At 51.8% G+C, this 21,898-nt stretch overlaps 2 protein-coding genes across 4 annotated transcripts in view; one reads left to right on the top strand and one right to left on the bottom strand.

Annotated features, from left to right (window-relative positions):
- Positions 1-9,359: 9,359 nt before the first annotated feature.
- LOC122100006 (basic proline-rich protein-like) lies at positions 9,360-11,474 on the bottom strand. Its single transcript, XM_042670454.1, has one exon. The coding sequence runs from the start codon at positions 11,472-11,474 to the stop codon at positions 9,360-9,362; it is 2,115 nt and encodes a 704-aa protein (XP_042526388.1).
- A 234-nt stretch (positions 11,475-11,708) lies between these two features.
- The window catches only part of Blm (BLM RecQ like helicase), a 51,746-nt gene continuing 41,556 nt past the window's right edge, over positions 11,709-21,898 (top strand). For all 3 annotated transcript variants that reach the window (XM_042670467.1, XM_042670468.1, XM_042670469.1), the window contains exons 1-3: positions 11,709-11,791; positions 18,209-18,310; positions 21,078-21,766. In XM_042670467.1, the coding sequence (XP_042526401.1) occupies positions 18,213-18,310; positions 21,078-21,766 (787 nt within the window). In that variant the 5' untranslated portion in view covers positions 11,709-11,791; positions 18,209-18,212. The remainder of the gene's footprint in view (positions 11,792-18,208; positions 18,311-21,077; positions 21,767-21,898) is intronic.

Below are 21,898 nucleotides of genomic sequence, written 5' to 3' on the forward strand. Positions count from 1 at the left end.
CGAAAGCCCCTGGCATTGTTGGGACATCTTGGAGCATTTCCTTGGGGACAGATGGGGAGGAGGCTGTTGGTTGACATTTAACTATAGCTCTAAATTGATCAAATATCTCCTTGCAATCTGTCCAAGCCAGCCTGGAGGGGGACAAGATGTCACCGCCTGCCCTCCAGGCTGTCCGCGAGCACGGTTCTCCCACGCCGTGCTGGGCACGGGCCACCGGTGCCCACCACGCTCAGCTGGCCCGGCTCCCACCACGGGTGGTTTTCTTTTAGAACTCTCTCCCTTTGTTCTTGATGCTGGTGGTGTGCTGTGGTGTATTAACCGCCTCACACTGCTATTACAAGAGTCACAGATTGGGTAGTTCAAGTAACAAGTTTCTCTGTGTGTGTGTGTGTGTGTGTGTGTGTTGGTGCCAGTTCTTGAACTCAGGGCCTTATATTCTTGCTTGCTTGCTTTCACTCACGTTGGTACTCTACCACTTGAGTCACGCCTCTACTTCTGGCTTTTTCCATGGCTTCATTGGAGAGTTTCACAGACATTTCTGCCCCAGCTGGCTTCAAACTGTAGCTTCGCGAGCGGCTGGGACCACAGCTAGCTTCTTCCTATTGGCTCCTGTGTCCTTTCCCTTGGACCCCCCCTTCCTGTGCCATCCTGTGTCCTTTCCATTGACCCCCCTTCCTGTGCCATCCAGGCTCCTGTGGGCCAGGCATGGATCAGCGGCAGGGACGCAGGTTTAGGCAGCACGCCTTCCTTTTTAAGCAGAAGCATTGACTGCTTGATTTCTCATGTTTCCACCAGACCTAGGGGCCTGCCAACCACTGGGTCTCTGGGGTTGGTTTGGAGAGCCAGCCTGAGCTTCCAGGCGCCCCCAGAGAGTCCCCAGTCATTGCTCCAGGCCGTGCAAATGCACCGATGTCCCCTCATAGCTCCCTGACTGGTGAAGAGCCACGCCGTCCCCTTCATGGCTCAGTGCCGTGTGAAGAGCCACACTGTCTTCCGGGACCCCACGGAGTCACTCGGGGTGCTGCTTGTGTCTGGGGACTGCTGTGGGCCTCCACGGTCAGGCCGACCACTTCCAGCCTCACGCCGCTAGGCATTCACTGCTGAGGCGGCGCAGCCTCTGGCCACCCCGGCTCAGGCCCCCAGGCCCCCGGGCTTCGTGTTAATGGTAGCCTTGCTCAAGACCTTTCCTTTTACTGTCAGCAAGAGAAAGTCCTGTTTAATTCACGCCAGATGCTGAGTGAGTCGTTCTGAGCAATCCTGCATCACCCCTAGCCACTGATATGAATCATGAGAACACACAGGATTCTTCCCTTTCTACAAAATGAGCTCAAATAGGGGCCTGCCCTTTCAGAAGGAAATTCATGAGGTTAAGAAGCAGCTTCTGGCTGGGTGCGGGTGGCTCATGTCAGTCGTCCTAGCTGAGGTCTGAGGATCAGGGTTCAAAGCCAGCCTGGGCAGGAAAGTCTGTGAGACTCCTATCTACATAAGCCACCACAAAACTGGAAGTGGAGCTGTGGCTCAAAGTGGTAGAGCACTAGCCTTGAGCAAAAAGAGCTCAGGAACAGTGCCCAGGCCCCAAGTTCAAACCCTATGACTGACAAAAAAGTAAAAAGAGGCTTCAGGCTAGTGTGGTAATTTGTATGGTGAATGCATAATCCCAGCACTCTTGGAAGCAGAGGCAGAAAGTTCCAGAGCTTGAGATCAGTCTGGACTACATAGTGAGACTCTCCGTGTATCGAGGCATAATTAATACACACTAAAAAAAATGAATGACAGGAAAGTAAAGCTGGCCTCGTGGGGAGATGGGTGTCGGCGGAGGGGAAAGAGAGAAGGTGAATATATTCCAATAGCTCGATTTGCACCTGTGAAAACAGAACAATGAAACCTGCTGGAATTGCTTGAAGGGGGTGGAGAATAAGGGGAAGGGATAGAGGGGGTGATTGGTGGGGTACACCCCTTGTACAATGAGTGTATGGTAATCAAATTGAAAAAGAAAAAGAAAAAAGGTGGGAGGTGGTTAGGTCCCTGCAGACACTGACTTACAGGGATTGAGGTAGCTCTCGAGGAACCCTCTAGAATGGTGGTTATAAAAGAGCCAGTGGGCCGCTCCCAGCCTCTTGGTTGGGTGGTTGGTTGGTTTGTCCGGGCCCAGGGCCTTAGGCATCCGCGGGCTCTGCCACTGCGCTTCCTTCCTGTGTTTCAGCGTGACCCACCTCCCATCTTCCAGGCCTCTCTGCAGAGCCGCCCTCTGTTAAGGTGAGTGGGGTGACCATAAACGCGTTCTGAGCCGGGTCTCCCGGAGGGTAACCTGTGCCCAGCTTCCATACATGCGCAGCAGACTGTACAAGCTGACGCTAGAAAACGTCTTGTGTTTGTTGAAAGGAAACTGAAATTAAACAAAGAGCTTCGGTTAGCTGACTCCTCAAGTTGCAGAAAGCTCCGAGGAAGCAAAATGGAACTGGGCCGCCTGCCGGGTGGGTGCCCCGCGCTGCAGGTTCCCCTCCCGGCTGCTCCACCCGCCCCCCCAACACACCTGCGCTGGGGCTGAGTGGATCAGCCAGGCTCCTCCTGCTCTCCTCAGCACGGTGAAAACTAACCCCAGGTCAGCCTGGAGGACCCTGCCTCAGTCATAATAATAACAACAATGAGGATCATCTGAAGAAGAAATAGTAACTGTTTCTTTTTCTCCGTAATCAGCCCAGCACCATTCACTGGTTAGAGTCCTCTGCAGTCTAATCTTGCCACTTGCTGCTTTGCGAGAGTTGCCTGGACACCGGTATCTTGCAGGAAATCAGGAGACAGACGGGGGAGTTGCAGAGCCGGGCTCTGAGGTGGTGAAGAGCATCGATGAATTATTTTTCTTTTTGCTCCTTTTCTTTGTTCCTCTAACCGTGTGTGTGTGTGTGCGCGCGCGCGCTCGCGCATATGTGTACACAGAGAATTTCTGCACCATGAGTAATGGTTCGCTCTGCTGTCTCTGAGCAGCTGTTGGCTTTTAGAATGAAGAGCGGCTTCTCCTGGTCTCTGACTTCAGTATGACAGGAGAACACTTTCATCTACAACGTCTGGAGGAAAATACCTGAAAAAATGCAATCCTCTTCCTCCCCCATATTGTAAAGGAAAACAAAAACTGGCTTGGCGCAGTGTTGAGGTTAGATCTGCAAGAGGATTTTATCTTGTCCCAAAGATGCCCTGAACTTCACGATGCTGCCTAAGCCTCCTGGGTACTGGAGTACAGGTGCGCTGCAGCAGGCCCAACGTGTTTTCCCTTTTTTTTTTTTGTCGGTCGTGGGGCTTGAACTCTGGGCCTGGGCGCTGTCCCTCAGCTCTTCAGCTCAAGGCGAGTGCTCTACCAGTTGAGCTACAGCGCCACTTCCGGTTTTCTGGTGGTTTATTGGAGATAGGAGTCTCACTGTTTTTCCTGCCCGGGCTGGCTTTGAACGGCGATCCTCAGATCTCAGCCTCCTGAGTAGCTAGGATTACAGGCGTGAGCCACCAGCGCCCGGCCGTGTTTTCCCTTTGAATCATGAATTATTTAGCAATATATCACTTCACTTCCACATTTCCTTGTGTTATTTTAAATATAACTATGATGGTTAAAGAACACAAGCTGTGTCACACTTTTAGTACTTTTTTATGTTTTTTTATTGGTCTTCAATTATTTTTATGTTTTTATTGTAAAAATACTATACAGAGGGCTTACAGTTACACAAGCAAGATAATGAGTACATTTCCTATCAAGCATTGTTGCCTCCTCCTTTGTTTTTCCCCTACCATCCCTTCCCTCCCACCTCCACAACTACCCCCCCCCCACCCCCCCCCCCCGCCCGACTTCTTTTTTCTTGTTGTCCACCATATAGTCTAGCATCAGAATGTTCGATGTATCCTTAAAGAAAAAGCATTCTTCAGCTGGGCACTAGTGGTTCATGCCTGTAATCTTAGCTACTCAGGAGGCTGAGATCTGAGGATCATGGTTCAAAATCAGCCTGGGCAAGAAAGTCCATGAGACTCTTATCGCCAATAAACCACCAGAAAACCGTAAGTGGTGCTATGGCTCAAGCAGTAGAGCGCTCGCCTTGAGCTGAAGAGCTCAGGGACAGCACCCAGACCAGTTCAAGCCCCACGACCAAAGGAAAAAAGAAAAAAAAAAAAAGAAAAAGCATTCTTCAGTTATTGGTTGTAGAGCAGTTGTATAAATGCCAGGTAAGCCAATTTACTTAATTACATTATTCAAGACTTTTCTATCCTTGGTGAGTTTTGCTTTCTTAGTCTACCAATTACTGACATGACTGTAGATTTGTCTAGTTCTCTCTTTAATTCTTTGCATTTTTGCCTCATGCTCTGTGTTTACAGCGCTAGGCACTGAACCCAGGCCCTGTGTGGTAGGCAAGCATTCTACCACTGAACTTCAACCCTACAGCCTCTTTCCCCCGGCATCTGGGAGCTCCTTACTGCTACAGACTGACCTGTGCCTCTCACAAGTTTCACATGCTCTGACCTCTGGTGCTGGGAGTGTGACTGTGTCTGCTGATAGGGTGTTTACAGAGGTATTTGAATTAAAATAAATAGGTTAGGCTCTAGTCCAGTGTTCCTGGCATCCTTATAAGAGGAAATTTGGTCCAGAAGCCAGTGGCTCATGCCTGTAATGCTAGCTACTCAGGAAGCTGAGATCTGAGGGTTAAAGTTTGAAGCCAGCCTGGTTCAGGAAAGTCCCTGAGACTCTTCAATTAACCACCAAAAGAAATGCCAAAAATGGAGCTGTGGCTCAAGTGGTAGAGTATTAGCCTTGAGCCACAATGCTCAGGGACCGCACCTAGGCCCTGAGTTCATGCCCCAGGACACACACACACACACACACACACACATGAAATTTGAAATTTTGAAAGAGAAACAGGCTGGGAAGGGGGTACTAGCAGGAGGGGTTAAACTAGCAAGGAGGATGAAAGAGGGAGTATGGTTGAAGTAAATTGTTTTCAACTGTGAAAGTAAGAGGATGAAACTTGTGGAACTTGTATTGTAAAGAGGATGAATGGGAAGGGGAAATCAGAGGGAGTTTGGCCAGACATTAAAAGAGGGATGATGATCTGAAGACCCAGAAGACAACAGCTTTCAGAAGTAATTAACCCTGAAAATTCCATGGCCTTGAAACCTCTAAACTCCCAACTAGGAGAACCTACTTTCTATGGACAAGGCCACCCAATAACTCTGTTGCTTAGTTATAATAACCCTAGAAAACAAGTACAATTAATAGGGATACACATTTAGGATTGCCAAGTCTTTATCTTTCACAAGGTGAAATTTTCCAACTTGTCTTTATCTGGTTCTCCGCCTTATCTTAATGGCTTTATTTGATACTGATAGAGTTTTCCTACTTGTTCTCTTCTGTATTTTTTTGTGCCAGTTCTGGCACTTGAACATGGGGCCTGGGCACTGTTCCTGAGATTCTTTTTCTCAAGGCTAGCACTCTACTACTTGAGAAACAGCTTCATTTCTGGCTTTTTCTGTTTTTGTGGTACTGAGGAATCGAACCCAGGACTTCATGCTAGGCAAGCACTCTATCACTAAACCACATTCCCAGTCCACTCTCAATATTTCTACATAACATTTCTTATATATATATATATATAACATTTCAAATAAATCACTTAAAGGGCAAGAGAGTTGGTCACTTTTAATCTAATTGTATAATGCCTGCTTTTTATCTAAAGTGTTTGCTCTATATTGAATGCAATGTCTGACATGACTGGATTTGAATCTACCATCCTGCAATGTGTTTTCTATTTTCCCCACCTAGCTTTTGTTCTTAATGCTTCTTTCCTGTCTTCAATTAATCAAGTATTTTGGTAGTCTCTTTTATTTCTTCCATTGTTTATTTTTTAGCTCTATTTTTTTTTTTTTTTTGCTAGTCCTGGAGCTTGAACTCAGAGCCTTGGCTCTGTCCCTGAGATTCTTTTGCTCAAGGCTAGTACTCTACCACTTGAATCACAGCACCACTTCCAGCTTTTTCTGTGTATGTGGTACTGAGGAATGGAACTCAGGGCTTCATGCATGCTAGGCAAGAGCTCTACCACTAAGCCACCTTCCAGCCTCTTTACTTTTTTTTTTTTTAATGCCAGTACTGGGTCTTAAACTCAGAGGCTTGGCACTGTCCCTTAGCTTTTCCACTCAAGACTATTGTCTACCCTTTAAGCCACAATTCTGCTCATGGCTTATCACAGATACGAGTCTCGGGGCCAGGCACTGGTGGCTCACACCTGTAATTCTAGCTTCTCAGGAGGCTGAGATCTGAGGATTGCAGTTCAAAACCAGACAGGGCAGAAATAAACTACTCAGAAAAAGGGGGAAGTGGCTCTGTGGCTCAAGTGGTAGAGCACTAGCCTTGAGCAAAAGCAGCTCAGGGACAGTGCCCAGGCCCTGAGTTCAGGCCCCAGTACTGACCAAAAGAACAAAAAGAGAATAAAGGGCAGGCAGGGAGGTAGAGGACCACAGAGCAGAGACAGCAGAAGCGTCTGCCGGCGGGATGCAGAGCCACGGGCGCCAGTGGGGCTCGGAACTGCCCCTCATCACAACGTCGCTTCACAGTGGGTCCATGTGTGGGGTCCCTGGAGCGCACCGAGAAAGGGCAGGGCGGTCCGTGTCTTTCCAAGAAACCATCTCTGACAGTGATGTCCGTTTCACTGGTCAGCGAGGCCAGCGGGTGGCCTCGGGCTGTGTGAATCAGGCCTCTGCACACGTATTAGCCAGTTTCTTTTCCTTTCTTCTTCTTTTTTTTCAGTTTTCTGAGATGGTGTGGGAAGAGGGAGGGGGATGAGGGAGCGCGGCAGGTGTGGGAGAGACATACGTTGTACACCTATGGCATGTCAAAATAAAAGCCCTGTACAACTGACTGAAGCCAATAAAAAATGTGGTAAATGTCATTTTGTCCTTTCTCTGCCCGTCTTTCTGAATCGACAGTGGCCAGCATCTGTCCGAATGACTGCCCTTCTTCCCTTCCTCTCATCGCAGAGCAAGGTCAGGTCACATCTGAGCGTGAGACTGTGTGGTTTCCCTGATACCGGGGTCAAACTTAGAGGTTTGCCCTTGCTAGGCCAGTGCGCTCAGCCACTTGAACCATGCCTCGGCTCTTTATGCTTTAGGTATTTTTCAGATAGGGTCTCATATTTTTCCCTGGGGATGGTCCTCGATCACAGTCCTCCTACATACAGCCTCCTGTAGGATTGGGCTGACTCTTGCTTGCTGCGGTGCCAGCCTTGACTGAGATGTCTTCATTTTGCCCAGACAAACTGTGATTCTCTCACTCACTGAGGTCATAAGTGTGAGCTACCATGTAAAACCACTAGCAACCTTTAATGATGATGGTCTGTTTTGGATATGGCCGCGCCGGTATACATCTGCAAACCTGCATTTCTATTTATGTGATTTCTTTCCGTGTGTGTGTGTGTGTGTGTGTGTGTGTGTATGTCTATGTTGGTCCTGAAGCTTGAACTCAGGGCCTGGGCACTATTCTGCAGCCTTTTTTTTTGGTTGGTTGTAGGGCTTGAACTCAGGGCGTGGGTGCTGTCCCTAAGCTCTTTTTGCTCAAGGGTAGTGCTCTACCACCTTGAACCACAATGCCACTTCCAGTTTTGTAGTGGTTAATTGGAGAGAAGAGCCTCACAGACTTTCCTGTGTGATTCTCAGATCTCAGCCTCCTGAGTAGTTAGGATTGCAGGTGTGAGTCACTGGCGCCCAGCTGCTTTGTTCTTTCTTTCACAGACCATTCCTTTGGTGGTCATATTTAAGAGGTCAGACCCCTGTTAGATATAAAAAGGTCATGATCCCACAGTGTTCTGAGATCTACGTGCCCAAATAAATGTGAACAGCCAAACTTTACAGCGGGACCAATGAAAATCCTGATGGATTCATGGGGTCAGGGTGTGTATGTGTGTGTGAGTGTATGTGTGTGTGAAAGCAGACAACCGCTAAGTACTGACCACAGAAGGGAGCATCATTCCATCTCCGGCCTGAAGCCAGTGGAGAGTCCAACCCCCGGTACCACAAAAAAAGGAAAAAAAGAAGATGCTGGATTTATTTAGTGGTGCAAATGAGATGAAATGAGTAAAATGTAAGATTTTCCTGTTGGGAGAGATTCAGTTGTTTAGTGGGAAGAAAAGGGGCTGCACTCTGCCATGGTGGATGTGTCAGGTCGAGGCTGCTGGGACTTGTTTAAAGAAGGTTTTAAGGCCAAGGTAATTATTTAACATTGTTAGCTTGGGTTAGATGTAACAGAGGTTTTGTATTTGGAGCGTGTCTTATAGTTCCTGTCAGCCAAGGCCAGGCATGTCCAAGAAGGTATTCATTTGTGCAGTGGTGGGGAGACGGGTCCCCAAGGAGAGCTACATTCCCACAAGCAAACAAGTGAGCAAGCAGGCATCTCTTTTCTGATACATCATGTCCAAGTAATGGGCTTCAGACAGGCATAACGATGATTTATTTTAGCAGCTTCAAGGCCCTTAAGGACAAAAGAAAGAGAAATTAAGAAACCTCTTGTGAAATAATAAAAGAGAAGCCTCTTCTGAGGCCTTGCTACGGGGGGACAATAGACAGAAGGCTGCTGGCAGACTGCATAAGAACTGCTTCCAGGAAATGTTACTTAAATCATTTTTTTTACAATTAGGGAGTACAGTAGTTCTGGGCTGAGTGCAGATTGAACACACACATTAGGTTCATTCTTTCCAAATCTGTCAGTGAGTAAAACTACAGCAAAGGGAGGATGGGTGGGACAGAGGGGAAATGGCGACAAGGTTTGGGGCGCTGGAGCTGGGATGACAGGTGTGTGCATTCACATGGCTTAGTTGTTGGAATGGAGTCTTGCCACTTTTGCCTAGGCTGGCTTTGAACTTCCATCCTTCAGAGCTGCCTCCTGAGTAGTTGGGATGATAGATGTGAACGACTGAGCTCAGCCATTAAAAAAATTGGGGTGGGGATTTTTGTGGTATGAAGCATGATATTTGGTGATACACTGAGTATAAAGATCACTATAAGGGAAATAAATAGATGTAACCATTCTAGTTACTTTTTCTTTGGTGGCAATAGCAACAGTACTTTCTCTCCTATAGTGCGCCTGTTTTACATGAGATTTCTAGACTCCATCCGGCACACCTGCTGCTTTGTAGCTGACCGGCATCTCTCTACTCCTTTAGTCTCTGCGTGTGAAACACTTTAGATCTCACACCTGAGATCAGGGAGCATTTTCCCGTGTCTGACGTTTCCCTGAGCACAGGGTCTTCCAGGCCATCTACCGTGGCAATGGGAAAGCGTGGCTCTTGTTTTAGGGGTGACTAATATTCCATTAGGGACACATGCCAGCGTTTCTTGGTTCAGTCCTTCGTTTGGTTTCTTGTCTTGTCTTCGATGAACACGGCCAGGGGCCTGATAGTGCGGACGGCTGCAGGTGGTTTCTTGTGCTCTGGGTACAGTGGCCGGGCCGTGTGGCCCCATTTTACCTTCTTCAGACACCTCCGCAGTGTCTCCCGGGATAGCCGCGCCCATGAGCATTCACCGGGTTCGCGGGTCGGGCGGGAGGCGGGAAGACTCGGGCCCGGCACGGCGCGGGCACGGCGGGGGCACTGCGGGGGTACTGCGGGGACACGGCGGGGGCACTGCGGGGGGCACTGCGGGGGGCACTGCGGGGGCACGGCGGGGGGCACTGCGGGGACATGGCGGGGGCACTGCGGGGCACTGCGGGGACACGGCGGGGGCACTGCGGGGGGCACGGCGGGGGTACTGCGGGGACACGGCGGGGGGCACTGCGGGGACACGGCGGGGGGGCACTGCGGGGGCACTGCGGGGGCATGGCGGGGGCACTGCGGGGCCATGGCGGGGGGCACTGCGGGGCACTGCGGGGACACGGCGGGGGCACGGCGGGGGGCACTGCGGGGACACGGCGGGGGGCACTGCGGGGACACGGCGGGGGGCACTGCGGGGCACTGCGGGGACACGGCGGGGGGCACGGCGGGGGGCACTGCGGGGCACTGCGGGGACACGGCGGGGGCACTGCGGGGACACGGCGGGGGGCACGGCGGGGGGCACTGCGGGGCACTGCGGGGACACGGCGGGGGCACTGCGGGGGGCACGGCGGGGGGCACTGCGGGGACACGGCGGGGGGCACGGCGGGGGGCACTGCGGGGGCACTGCGGGGCACTGCGGGGACACGGCGGGGACACGGCGGGGGCACTGTGGGGACACGGCGGGGGTACTGCGGGGGGCTCGGCGGGGGCACTGCGGGGGACACGGCGGGGGCACTGCGGGGGGCACGGCGGGGGCACTGTGGGGACACGGCGGGGGCACTGCGGGGGCACGGCGGGGGCACTGCGGGGGCACGGCGGGGGCACTGCGGGGGCACGGCGGGGGGCACGGCGGGGGCACTGTGGGGACACGGCGGGGGGCACGGCGGGGGCACTGCGGGGGCACGGCGGGGGCACTGCGGGGGGCACGGCGGGGGCACTGCGGGGGACACGGCGGGGACACGGCGGGGGGTACTGCGGGGGGCACGGCGGGGGGCACGGCGGGGGCACTGTGGGGACACGACGGGGGCACTGCGGGGGTACTGCGGGGGCACTGCGGGGGGCATGGCGGGGACACTGCGGGGGCACGGCGGGGGCACTGCGGGGGGCACGGCGGGGGGCACGGCGGGGGCACTGTGGGGACACGGCGGGGGCACTGCGGGGGTACTGCGGGGGCACTGCGGGGGGCATGGCGGGGACACTGCGGGGGCACTGCGGGGGACACGGCGGGGGCACTGCGGGGGTACTGCGGGGGCACTGCGGGGGGCATGGCGGGGGTACTGCGGGGGGCACGGCGGGGGCACTGCGGGGACACTGCGGGGGCACTGCGGGGGGCACGGCGGGGGTACTGCGGGGGGCACGGCGGGGGTACTGCGGGGGGCTCGGCGCGGGCACTGCGGGGGGCTCGGCGCAGGCTCGGCGGGGGGCACGGCGGGGGCACTGCGGGGGCACGACGGGGGTACTGCGGGGGGCACGGCGGGGGCACTGCGGGGGGCACGGCGGGGGCACTGCGGGGGCACGACGGGGGTACTGCGGGGGGCACTGCGGGGGCACGACGGGGGTACTGCGGGGGGTACTGCGGGGGCACGGCGGGGGCACGACGGGGGTACTGCGGGGGGCACTGCGGGGGGCACGGCGGGGGGCACTGCGGGGGGCACGGCGGGGGGCTCGGCGCGGGCTCGGCGCGGGCACGGCGAAGCCCGCTCGGCGCGGCCGGGAGGCGAGCCTCGCGCCGGGCCCCCGTCGTCTCCCGCCCGCGACACCTGCGGCGGGCGCGCGGTCCGGGTGGGCGGAGCGTGGGCACCGCGAGTCCCGGCCGGCCCGCGCCAGAAAGCCCCAACCCCGCCACGACCCGGGGTCCCCGCGGGAGCTCCCCTCGCAGTCTTTACCAGAACCGGGAAATACACTCCCAACGACGTCCCCAGTCATCACCGGAAGCCGCCGGGGGTTGGACCACAGTCATCTGACGTCTGCTTCCGCACTCTGATTGGCCATTAGGAGGCTACGTGCCCCGCCGAGCGGCGTACGGGGCTCCGCCCCAATAGCTTGGGAGGCGGGAAATAAACGATAGAAGACACTGTATTGGTCAGCACTCTCAGGACGCAGCCAATCAGAACCTCCCGACTTGGGGCGCGCGCAGTGAGCTGGCGCGCGGCGCGGGAGAGGCGGTGGCGGCGCGGGGAGTTTGGATTCTGGTTCCGCCGCGCTGGGTCCTCGGGAGCCCGCGGAGGGGCGTGAGGTGACAGGTGAGTGCGGCCGCAACCGAAAGCCGGCCCGCAGGCCCCGGCCCGTGAGGTCTTCGGTGCGCGGAGAGTGGAACCTCGGCGCTCCCGACGGGGGAGCTGCGGCGGGCCTTCGCCGTTAGGGTCGGGTCCGTGTGGTCGGCGCCTGGCCCGGAGCCTGCCAGCCCCGGCCCGGGGCTCCGTGTGCCGCGGGCCTTGACTAGAACCCGGGGCTGCCCAGGCTCCGGCCCGCACCCCGCGGGTCCGCCGGGGCGTTTGGTGGCGGTGGGGGCTTTAAATGCCGGAACGGAGCCGCACGCGGGCGCTGCCCAGCGCGGCGTCCCGCGCGCCAGGCCCCGGGGCTGGGGCGGGCGCCCGCCGCGCAGCCCCCGCGGCCCGGCCCCGCCGCGGTGGACAGGCGAGGCCGAGGTCTGGAGCGCAGGAAATGGCCGGCGGCACCAGCTTTTCCTTCGTTGGGCTTCCGTTCGGTCAGAGGTAGCAAAGTTTACTAGGAGGCGGTGGAAGGCGGGCGCTGGTAGCCCTTACCTGCTAGTGTGGCTACTCAGGAGGCCGAGACAAGCTCAAGAGAACTACCCAAAAACCCAAAGTAGAGGTGTGGCTCAAGTGTCAGAGCACCAGCCTGGGGGGGGCGGAGCCTGAGGCCCTGAGTTCAAGAACCCACTACTGGTGCCCGCACGCGCTCACACACACACAAGCTGTTGCCTTGAGCTTCCTCATGAAGAAGCCAAGTCTTAAAGATGTCCGGCTTGCACCTATAATCCTAGCTGCTCTGGAGGCTAAGATCTAAGAATCTTGGTTCAAAGCCAGTTGGAGCAGGAACCACTGTGAGACTCTCAATCTCCACTTAACCACCAAAGAAGCTGGAAGTAGAGCTGTGGCTCAAGTGGTAAGAGCACCAGCCTTGAGCAGAAATCTCAAGGACAGAACCTAGGCCCTGAATTCAAGGTCTAGGACCCACACAATAAACAAATAAGACCATAGCAGAACTGGCACAAAAATAGAGGCAGAGTTGGTGTCAGTGGCTCATGTCTATATAATCCTAGTATTTAGGAAGGTGAGATCCAGAGGACAACCCAGGCAGAAAAGTCATCAAAACTCCGTCTCTGAAACAGCTAAAAGCTGGCTGAAGGCATGGCTCAAGGGGTAGAATGCTAGCTTAACAGGGGTGAGGCCCTAAGTTCAAACCCCAGTACCAGCTGGGCGCCAGTGGCACACTCCTGTTATCCTAGCTACTCAGGAGGCTGAGATCTGAGGATCACAGCTCAAAGCCAGCCTGGATAGGAAAGTCCATGAGACTCTTTTTTTTTTTTGGTCAGCTATGGGGCTTGAACTCTGGGCTTGGACGCTATCCCTGCGCTCTTCAGCTCAAGGCGAGCGCTCTACCACTTGAGCTACAGCGCCACTTCCGGTTTTCTAGTGGTTTATTGGAAATAGGAGTCTCATGATCTTTTCTTCCCTGGGCTGGCTTTGAACCGAGATCCTCAGATCTCAGCCTCCTGAGTAGCTAGGATTACAGGAGTGAGCCACCAGCGCCTGGCTCCATGAGACTCTTATCTCCAATAAACCACCAGAAATCCTGAAGTGGTGCTGTGGCTGAAGTGGTAGAGCATTCATCTTGAGTTGAAGAGCTGAGGGACAGCGCCTAGGCCCAGAGTTCAAGCCCCAAGACTGACAAAAAAACACACCCCCACCCCCAGTACCAGCAAAAGAGAGAAGACAGGACAGAATGTGACTTTTTGGGTTTGCTGGTGGGTAGATGAGTATCATTCTGTTTTCTGTATGGTTATAGGGGTTTTGTTTTGGGAAATCCTGGGATTTGCCTTAGGGCCTCTCACTTGGTTGACTGCCACTACCTGTCCTTAACATAATCTCCAAGGAAGAGAGAGAGGGTAGGACAGGACAGAGCTAACATAGTTGCAAAATAATCTTGGCAAGTTGCTTCCCTTCCCCTCTGAGGATCTCCATTGTTGTAGGGAAGCCTTAAGCTTAGCAGGACCAGGTCTGTGAGCACTCACATGTCTGGAAAGTCCCACTTGCCTTCCAGGATCCATGCATTGTTCTTTGAAAGCTGCCCTCAGGTTTTTCCTATTGTTCCTTCATCTGGGAAGCTTTAAACCAATCCCATTGCTTTGTAATTATTTGTTGATTTCCCACCACCAGTGGTATTTACACATCTAGGGCACAAGTTGGGTGAGGAATTTCAATTTCTTGTGTCTTTTAAAATTGAGTTGGTGACTTCTTGCAGATTCCTCAAGACTGGGTAATAACGGGCTGGTGGTGTATTTTCATATTGTTAGATTGGAGCAGGGATGGATTTGGGTTGTCAAGCTGTTTCAATGCCCAAGACCCTGGAATTCATCTCCACGCAGGGTGAGGAAGCTTGGCTGCGGGAGAGATTGCAGATGATAAACCACAACCTCGTGTGTGTGTGTGTGTGTGTGTGTGTGTGTGTGTGTGTGTGTGTGTGTGTGTGTGTGTGTGTGTGTGTGTGTGTGTGTGTGTGTGTGTGGCCCCCACAGACCACTGGTCTCCCTGACGGCTGTATCTTCATGCTGCAGGAAGACCGACCAGAGTGGGGGTAGCAAGGGGCAGGGGAGCGGGTGACAGGAATGACTAATACTGGGTATTTGTTGTCCAGGGAAAGCAAAGGTGGGAGTTAAATTTGACCAAAGAGGTAATCGAGAAAGTGGACAGGTAAGTAGAGATCTAGTTGGCATTGCTGTTGGGGTAGAGAGGCTAGTAGAATTGCATAAACACAACTGAAGCAACAACCAGCACCCCGATTCAAAACCACTGACAAGAAGCAAAAGCAGGTGATGCCCTGGCAGTCAGGTTGCCGGGTGAGAGCGAGGTAATGAGGTGTGGGGTGGGGGCGGGGCAGAACACAGGAAGAGGAAGGACGCTTGTCCATAGAGGTTTAAGTGGTAAAGAGCTGTAGAAAGGGCATGGATAAGAGTCCTGGCAGGCAGGAGTTGATTCAGACATGAAAACCAGAGGGAAGGGTAGGAGGGAGGGAGAGTTGGAAGTACCTGGGAGCGGCTGGGGTAAAGGGTCTAAGTCAAATGGCCTGTATTGGATAGTGGGGGAGGGGTTCCATGACAATCCATGGAGTTAAAATAAAAACAAATAAAAACACAGCAAAATAAACAGGCTTACGGGAAAAAAATATGAATTTTTTTTTTTTGGGTCCGGTGGTGGGGTCTGAACTCGGTGCCTGGGAGCTGTCCCTCAGCTCAAGGCTAGCGCTCTACCACTTGAGCACCATTTCCAGCTTTTTTCTGCTTATGTGGTGCTGAGGAATTGAACCCAGGGCCTCATGCATGCGAGGCAAGCACTCTTACCACTGAGCCAACTTCCCAGCCCCTGAATTTTCTTTCATTTGGTTGGTCATGGGCCTTAAAGTCAGGGCCAGGGCTCTGTCCCTGAGCTCTTTTGCTCAAGGCTAGTGCTCTACCACTTTGAACCACAGTACCACTTCTGGTTTTCTGATGGTTAGAGATAAGTCTCAGGCTTTGAACCCTGATCCTCAGATCTCAGTCTCCTGAGTAGCTAGGATTACAGGCATGAGCCTCTTGTGTGTCTGTGTTTCTGTATCTAATCTTGTGCAGTTTCTGACTGGAATTGTTAGGCAGGGTTCTAAGAGATTGTCAGTTGTAATGATAAAAGGCCACCAGCAAAGGTGCATTCCTGCCTAGTGCAGGGATCTAGGCTCACTTTTGAATCAGATTCAGAGCTTGGAGGTGTCTCTGTTTGTTTTTAACTACACAGGTGATGCCTGGGCTCCTGGCAGCAGCATCTTCCATGCTCTGTCCTTCAGCAGTAGGTGAGGTTTCTTTGAGGATCTGGGGTGTGGATGTGGCTCTGGTTTTGGTTTATGCTTCCCCTGAAGACCTAGGTCTTTGGATGGCTGGTTGGAGGGGACCGCTCCCCAGGTGGTCCTAACTTGGATTTTGCAAGGATACCACCAGGGGAGTTACCGGATTCGACCTGTCCTCAGAACAGAAGCAATTTCTGTGCTCTCCTTACCCCTCTGGGTTCCCAGTGTCATCGAGATTATAGCCTGAGAATCTTTTTGTTGTTGTTGTTGGTCATGGGACTTGAACTCTGGGCCTTGGCGCTATCCCTGAACTCTTCAGCTCAAAGCGAGCACTCTACCACTGGAGCCACAGGGCTACTTCTGGTTTTCTAGTGATTTATTGGAGATAAGAGTCTCATGGCCTTTCCTGCCTGGGCTGACTTTGAACCGTGAGCCTCAGATCTCAGTCTCCTCAGTAGCTAGGGTTACAGGTGTGGGCCACTAGCACCTGGCTTAGCCTGAGAATCTTTACCTTCTCAGAGATTTGATACACTTAAGCACTCTGTGTTTTATCTAGCAATAATGGTGAGTACAGTATTGTGGAAAAGACTGGTAGTAGATATTTTAGGCTTTGTGGACCTGTCTCCACCGTATGTACGTGGGAGTGGTGCAAAAGCAACAGCGAACAAAACCTGAGTCTGCTCCCTGCTTATGCCCTAAGGACGTGGATCCTGCTTCCCGTCCCTGCTCAGGCTTCCCTTGGTGTGCGTCACACAAGGTATTACGTGTAATGTGTCCCCCTCTTGTCTCGTTTTGTCAGGTTAGTTTTAGTGGTAGAGCCCTTGGCTTGTGCCTGCCTAACACGTGCAAGCCCGCAGTTCACACCGCAGATTGTTTGGGGAAATATTCCTCAATTCATTATTGAAAAGCTGTTATCTTTATGATGTCAGACCTTTCCTTGGAGAACACGAAATGGTTCGTTCTCCAAGTCTTTATTTCTCCCAGTCATAGTTGGTTTCTTTCTTCCGGTCAGTTACATCTGTCCTTCTGTAGGTTCTATTGCAGTAGTTAACTGCATGCTTGCCTTTTTATAACTGTATTTCTGCTGGGTACCTATGGCTCATGCCTAGAGTCCAAGCTCCTCAGGAGGCTGAGCTCTGAGGATGGCGTTTTAAACCCAACCCAGACAGTAAAGTCCATGAGAGTATTATCTCCTGTTAACTAGCAAAAAACCAGAAGTGGAGATGTGGCTCTAGTAGTAAAGCACTAGTCTTGAGTGAAAAAGCTCAGCGCTAGCACTCCAGACCCTGAGTTCAAGCCCCAGGACTGGCATACACATACACACAAATTATATTTCCCAGTTGGCTATTGCTACTACAGGAGAATATGTTTTGTTTTTGAGAATCTGTGTTTATCTTTTCTTTCACTTTCCTGAAGTGTTAATTCCCTGTTGTTATGACTGATTTTCTTTGGATTGTGTTGCTGTATAATCAAGTTGTCTGCGTGTAATGATAATCTTGTCTCTTGTAGTATTTTTTCTTCGGTCAGAATTGCCAAGATCAGAGTAAAACCAAGAAAGCAGCTGGGAGCTGGTGGCTTGTGCCTATAATTCTGGCTACTCAGGAGGCTGAGATCCAAGGTTCGTGGTTCAAAGCCAGCCTGGCAGGAAAGTCCTTGAGACTCTTCTTCTCCAATGAACCACCACAAAACCAGAAGTGCTGTGGTTCAAAGTGATAGAACGCTAGCCTTGAGCAAAAGAGCTCAGGGACAGCGGCCAGGCCTTGAGTTCACTTCTGTGACTGACAAAAATAAGAAAACAGTCTCACTTTCCCCACAACTTGGTGTTTTCCTCTTTTTTTCCAGTACCAGGTTGTAGTAGGCAGGTTATCGGCAGTCGAGCACCTTCAGCCCCTTCCTGCTTTATTTGCCAATTAGGGTCTTGTACTTTGCCCAGGCTGACCTCCTACCTTGGTCATCCTACCTTTGATTTCCAGGTAGCTAGAACTGCAGGAGCATCCTCCTAGCTCTTTTTGTAGTTGAGATGGGCTCTTGCCAGTTTTTGGCCTCTATTTTTTTGTTGTTGTTGTTGGTTATGGGCCTTGAACTCTGGGCTTGGGTGCTGTCTGTGTGCTCTTCAGCTCAAGGTGAGCACTCTACCACTTGAGCCACAGCACCACTTCTGGTTTTCTAGTGGTTTATTGGAGATAAGAGTCTCATGGAGTTTCTTGCTCCAGTTGACTTTGAACCGATTCTCAGATCTCAGCCTCCTGAGTAGCTAGGATTACAGGCGTGAGCCACCAACACCCGGCTGGCTATTTTTAATACATTTACCCCTAGTGAAAAAGATATTTCTTCTTTATTTCTTTTTTTGGGGGGGGTCCAGTCGTGGGGCCTGAACTCGGCCTGAGCACTGTCCCTCAGCTCTTCAGCTCAAGGCTAGCACTCTACCACTTGAGCCACAGCGCCACTTCCGGCTTTTTTCTTATGTGGTGCTGAGGAATCGAACCCAGGGCCTCGAGCATGCAAGGCAAGCGCTCTACCACTGAGCCACCTTCCCAGCCCCCATCCCCCGATCAGTTCTGTGATGCGGAGGGCTTTACGCGGCTCTCCCCCTTTTGTTTCAGGGTCATGGCTGCACTGCCTCTCAACAATCTACAGGAACAGCTAGAGCGCCACTCAGCCAAAAAACTGACTAATAAATTCAGTCTTTCCAAACCAAAACCCACGTAAGTATATTGATTGCATCACCATTTTATAGCTGTGAACTACTCATGTGTCACATAAATAAGGATCTTGCTATGTAGCTCAGGATGGCCTTGAACTTGCCAGGTAGCCTAGGCTGGCCTAGAACTCAGAATTCTCCTGCCTTAGCAATGCTTTGTTGTACAGATGAGAAAGAGAAGCTGAGAGGTTCAGTGATTTTTTTTTTCTCCACTTTGCAGATTAATGACAGAGCACATTTTGGTGGCATCAGATAATAATTGTTTAGAACTTTTGCATAATTTCTGCCACATACTACTTTTTTTGAGTAGTAAACTTTGTGTGTTTGTGTGCTGCTCCTGGGGCTTGAACCCCAGGGACACTGGGCAGTGTCCCTGAGCTTTTTTGCTGAAGGCTAGTGATCTACCATTTGAGCCATAGCTCCATTTCCAGCTTTTTAGTAGTTAGTTGGAGATAAGAATCTCATAGAGCCAGGCTTTTCTCTCTAATTAATCCCCAAAAGCTAGAAATGGAGCTAAAAAAAAGAGGGCTGGTGATATGGCCCAAGTCATTGAGTTGAAATCCCAGTACTATCAAAAACATAAAAACAAGCTGGGTGCCAGTGGCTCATGCCTGTAATCCTGACTACTTAGGAAGCTGAGATTACAAGCCCCACAACCGATCCAAAAAAAAAAAAAAATCTCAGACTTTCCTGCCCAAGCTGGCTTTGAACCTTGATCCTCAGATTTCAGCCTCCTGAGTAGCTAGGACTACTGGCAAGCTGCCATAAACTGCTAGCGCTCATGGCTCTTTGATAGTTGGAGATAAGAGTGTCATGGACTTGCCTGCCTAGGTTGGCTTTGAACTGTTATCCTCAGATCTCAGCCTCCTTGTAAATAGGATTACAGATGTGTGCCACCGACACCTGGCCTCAGGAATCATTTATTTAGTAGTTCAAATTACTTGGGAGTGGGGCATGGGGGATTGCAATTTGAGGTCAGCTTGGGTAACAAAGAAATTAGAGCGACTCCCTCACCAAATGGTGAGGACCAGTGGCTGTCCGTTACCAGCTGTGGAGGAAGCCCAGCGCTGCACTCAGCAATGAGCATCTGTCACCCCAGAGATGGGGAAGCACAGTAGGAGGATCACATCCTGGGCCTGGAGCAAGACCCTACCTTAAAACTAACCTGTGCAGGGGCTGGGAAGGTGGCTCAGTGGTAGAGCGCTTGCCTTGCATGCATAAGTTTCCATTCCTCAGCTCCACATAAGCAGAAAAAAAAAGCCAGAAGTAGTGTTAGGGCTCAAGTGGTAGAGCGCTAGCCTTGAGCTGAAGAGCTGAGGGACAGCGCCCAGGCACAAAGTTCAAGCCCCACAACCGGACCCCTCCCCCCCCCAAAAAAAAAACCTGTGCATAAAGGGATGTGGACCAAGTGGTAGAGTACCTGCTTAGCAAGTGCAAGGCCCTCACTTCAATCCCTAGCACAAGAAGAAGGAAGGAAGGAAAGGAAAGAAGAAAGGAAAAGAAAAGCAAAAGGGGTACTGATGGCTCACGAAAGGAAGGAAGGAAGGAAGGAGTGAAGGAAGGAAAAGAAAAGCCAGGCGCCGGTGGCTCACGCCTGGAATCCTAGCTACTCAGGAGGCTGAGATCTGAGGATTGTGGCTCAAAGCCAGCCCAGGCAGGAAAGTCCATGAGACTCTTATCTCCAATTAACCACCAGAAAACCGGAACTGGTGCTGTAGTTCAAGTGGTAGAGTGCTCCCTTTGAGCTGAAGAGCTGAGGGACAGCAGCCAGGCTCAAGAGTTCAAGCCCCACAGATGACCAAAAAAGCTAAGTATGATGGTACAGACTTATAATTTCAGCTACTGGGGAGTCATCTCAGAAGGATCAAGGTTCAAGACCACCTGACATGGTATGGTGACACAGACGTGGGGGGCAAAGGTTGTGGTTTGAAGCTGGTCCTAGGGCTGTGCCCTACACAAGGCACAGATCCTGTTAAGAGGATTGGAGCATAGGCCAAGAGATAGAGCTCCTGAGTTCAAACATCAGTACTACAGTTTAAAAAAGAAGGGATTTGTTGAATAAATGAGTAATCAATTTTCTTATGAGTTCAGGCAAACTATATCAGGTATACATTCCATTTTAATTTTGTATCCTTGGTGAAATGGTATAGAAGGGAACTATCAGTTCCTAATACTGATTTGCATTACACGCTGTGTCTGTAGTGGCTGCAGACAGCTTAGGCTTGTGAAGCTTCAAAGTTTTGCTGACCTCCCTGCCATTAACCCAGCAGCCAGTCAGGACTCTGCCCTGCAGGGCTCAGCGCTGCTAACGGTTTTTTAACTCTTTTTCCCTTAAATTTTATCAGAGTAACAAAAAGTAGCCACTGTTGAGGTATGCCAGCCCCATGTTCTGGAGATGCTGTTAATCAATACTACCGGCCTGAGATCAAGCAGGAACTCTCCAAATGGAATAATTTAGCCTCTAAGCAGGAAGAATCAGAGCGTACCACATAACCTTAATTTAAGTTTAAGTCAGGTGAAAAATTTTAAATCACAGAGGGAGATAGATCCTTGGTCCTTTTGTGGTACAATGAAAGTAACTTGTCATTGAAGTAGGAAAAATCAAACCGCAAAAAACGAATAGTTTTGTGGAGTGGTGGGTTTGTTAATGAGCACAGCTAAGGGCTGGGGGGCTCAGAGGTAGAAAGGTTTAGCGTGCCCTGGGCTCAGCTCAGCCCCCAGTCACAAAAAGAAATGCATTCATCTAATTCAGTCTCCCCGTTCTTCTTCAGAGGTTTTACTTTTAAAAAGAAAACATCGTCCGACAGCGATGCATCTGTGGCAAGTGTGTCAATAGCAAGAACACCGGTGTTGAGTGACCAAGATGTGAACGTGTCCAAGGCTTTCTCCTTCAGCCAGCCTCTGCCCTGCGCCCCCAGGCAGCAGGCAGGGGTCGGCAGCTGCTTTAAAAGCACTCCAGTGGGACAGGGAACTGGCGTAAAACCACCGTCACCAGGTTTGTCGTGGTCACCACCTGCCGTTCTATCACGACAAAACACACCTGCTGCGAGGATCCCCCAAGATGCTCCTTTCAAGAAGTTAGAGTTTAGTTCCTCCCTGGATTCTTCGAGCTCTCCCAGCCACTGGGATGATCGAGATGACTTCGACACTTCCTCCACTTCCAAAGCCTTTGCCACCCCAGCCCGAGGCTGCTTCGTCAGAGTGAGCACGGCCCAGAAATCAAGACAAGGCAAGAGAAACTTTGTGAAGGCATCACCTCATAAAGCACTCGCAGTACAGGTGGATTTGACTTCTTCCTCTGAAAGCCAGCAAATTGATTTAACTGAAGAACAGAAGGATGAGACGGGATCCTTCCGTAGTGCTGTGATTTGCATCGATGAAGACTCCACTTCCGACGTGCTTTTAAATAAAGACTCTCAGGAAAGTCACACTTCAGAAACTCATTTGGAGGATGAAAGAGGTAAAAGTCACTCTTTTATTTTTTTCATCTTTTCTTTTTTGGTACTGGGGATCGAACCCAGGACGTTGCACTTGCTAGGTAAGTGCTTTGCCACTGAGCTACATCCCAGCCCAAATCACTCTTTTAGTGAAA

The sequence above is a fragment of the Dipodomys spectabilis genome, unplaced genomic scaffold (assembly GCF_019054845.1).
Source record: "Dipodomys spectabilis isolate Male_0828 unplaced genomic scaffold, ASM1905484v1 ptg000552l, whole genome shotgun sequence".
NCBI classification, from domain to species: Eukaryota; Metazoa; Chordata; class Mammalia; order Rodentia; family Heteromyidae; genus Dipodomys; species Dipodomys spectabilis.

What these genes read in the sequence shown, in the direction of transcription:
- LOC122100006 (XM_042670454.1), bottom strand. Translation starts at nt 11,474, where the DNA reads ATGACTGGGGACGTCGTTGGGAGTGTATTTCCCGGTTCTGGTAAAGAC.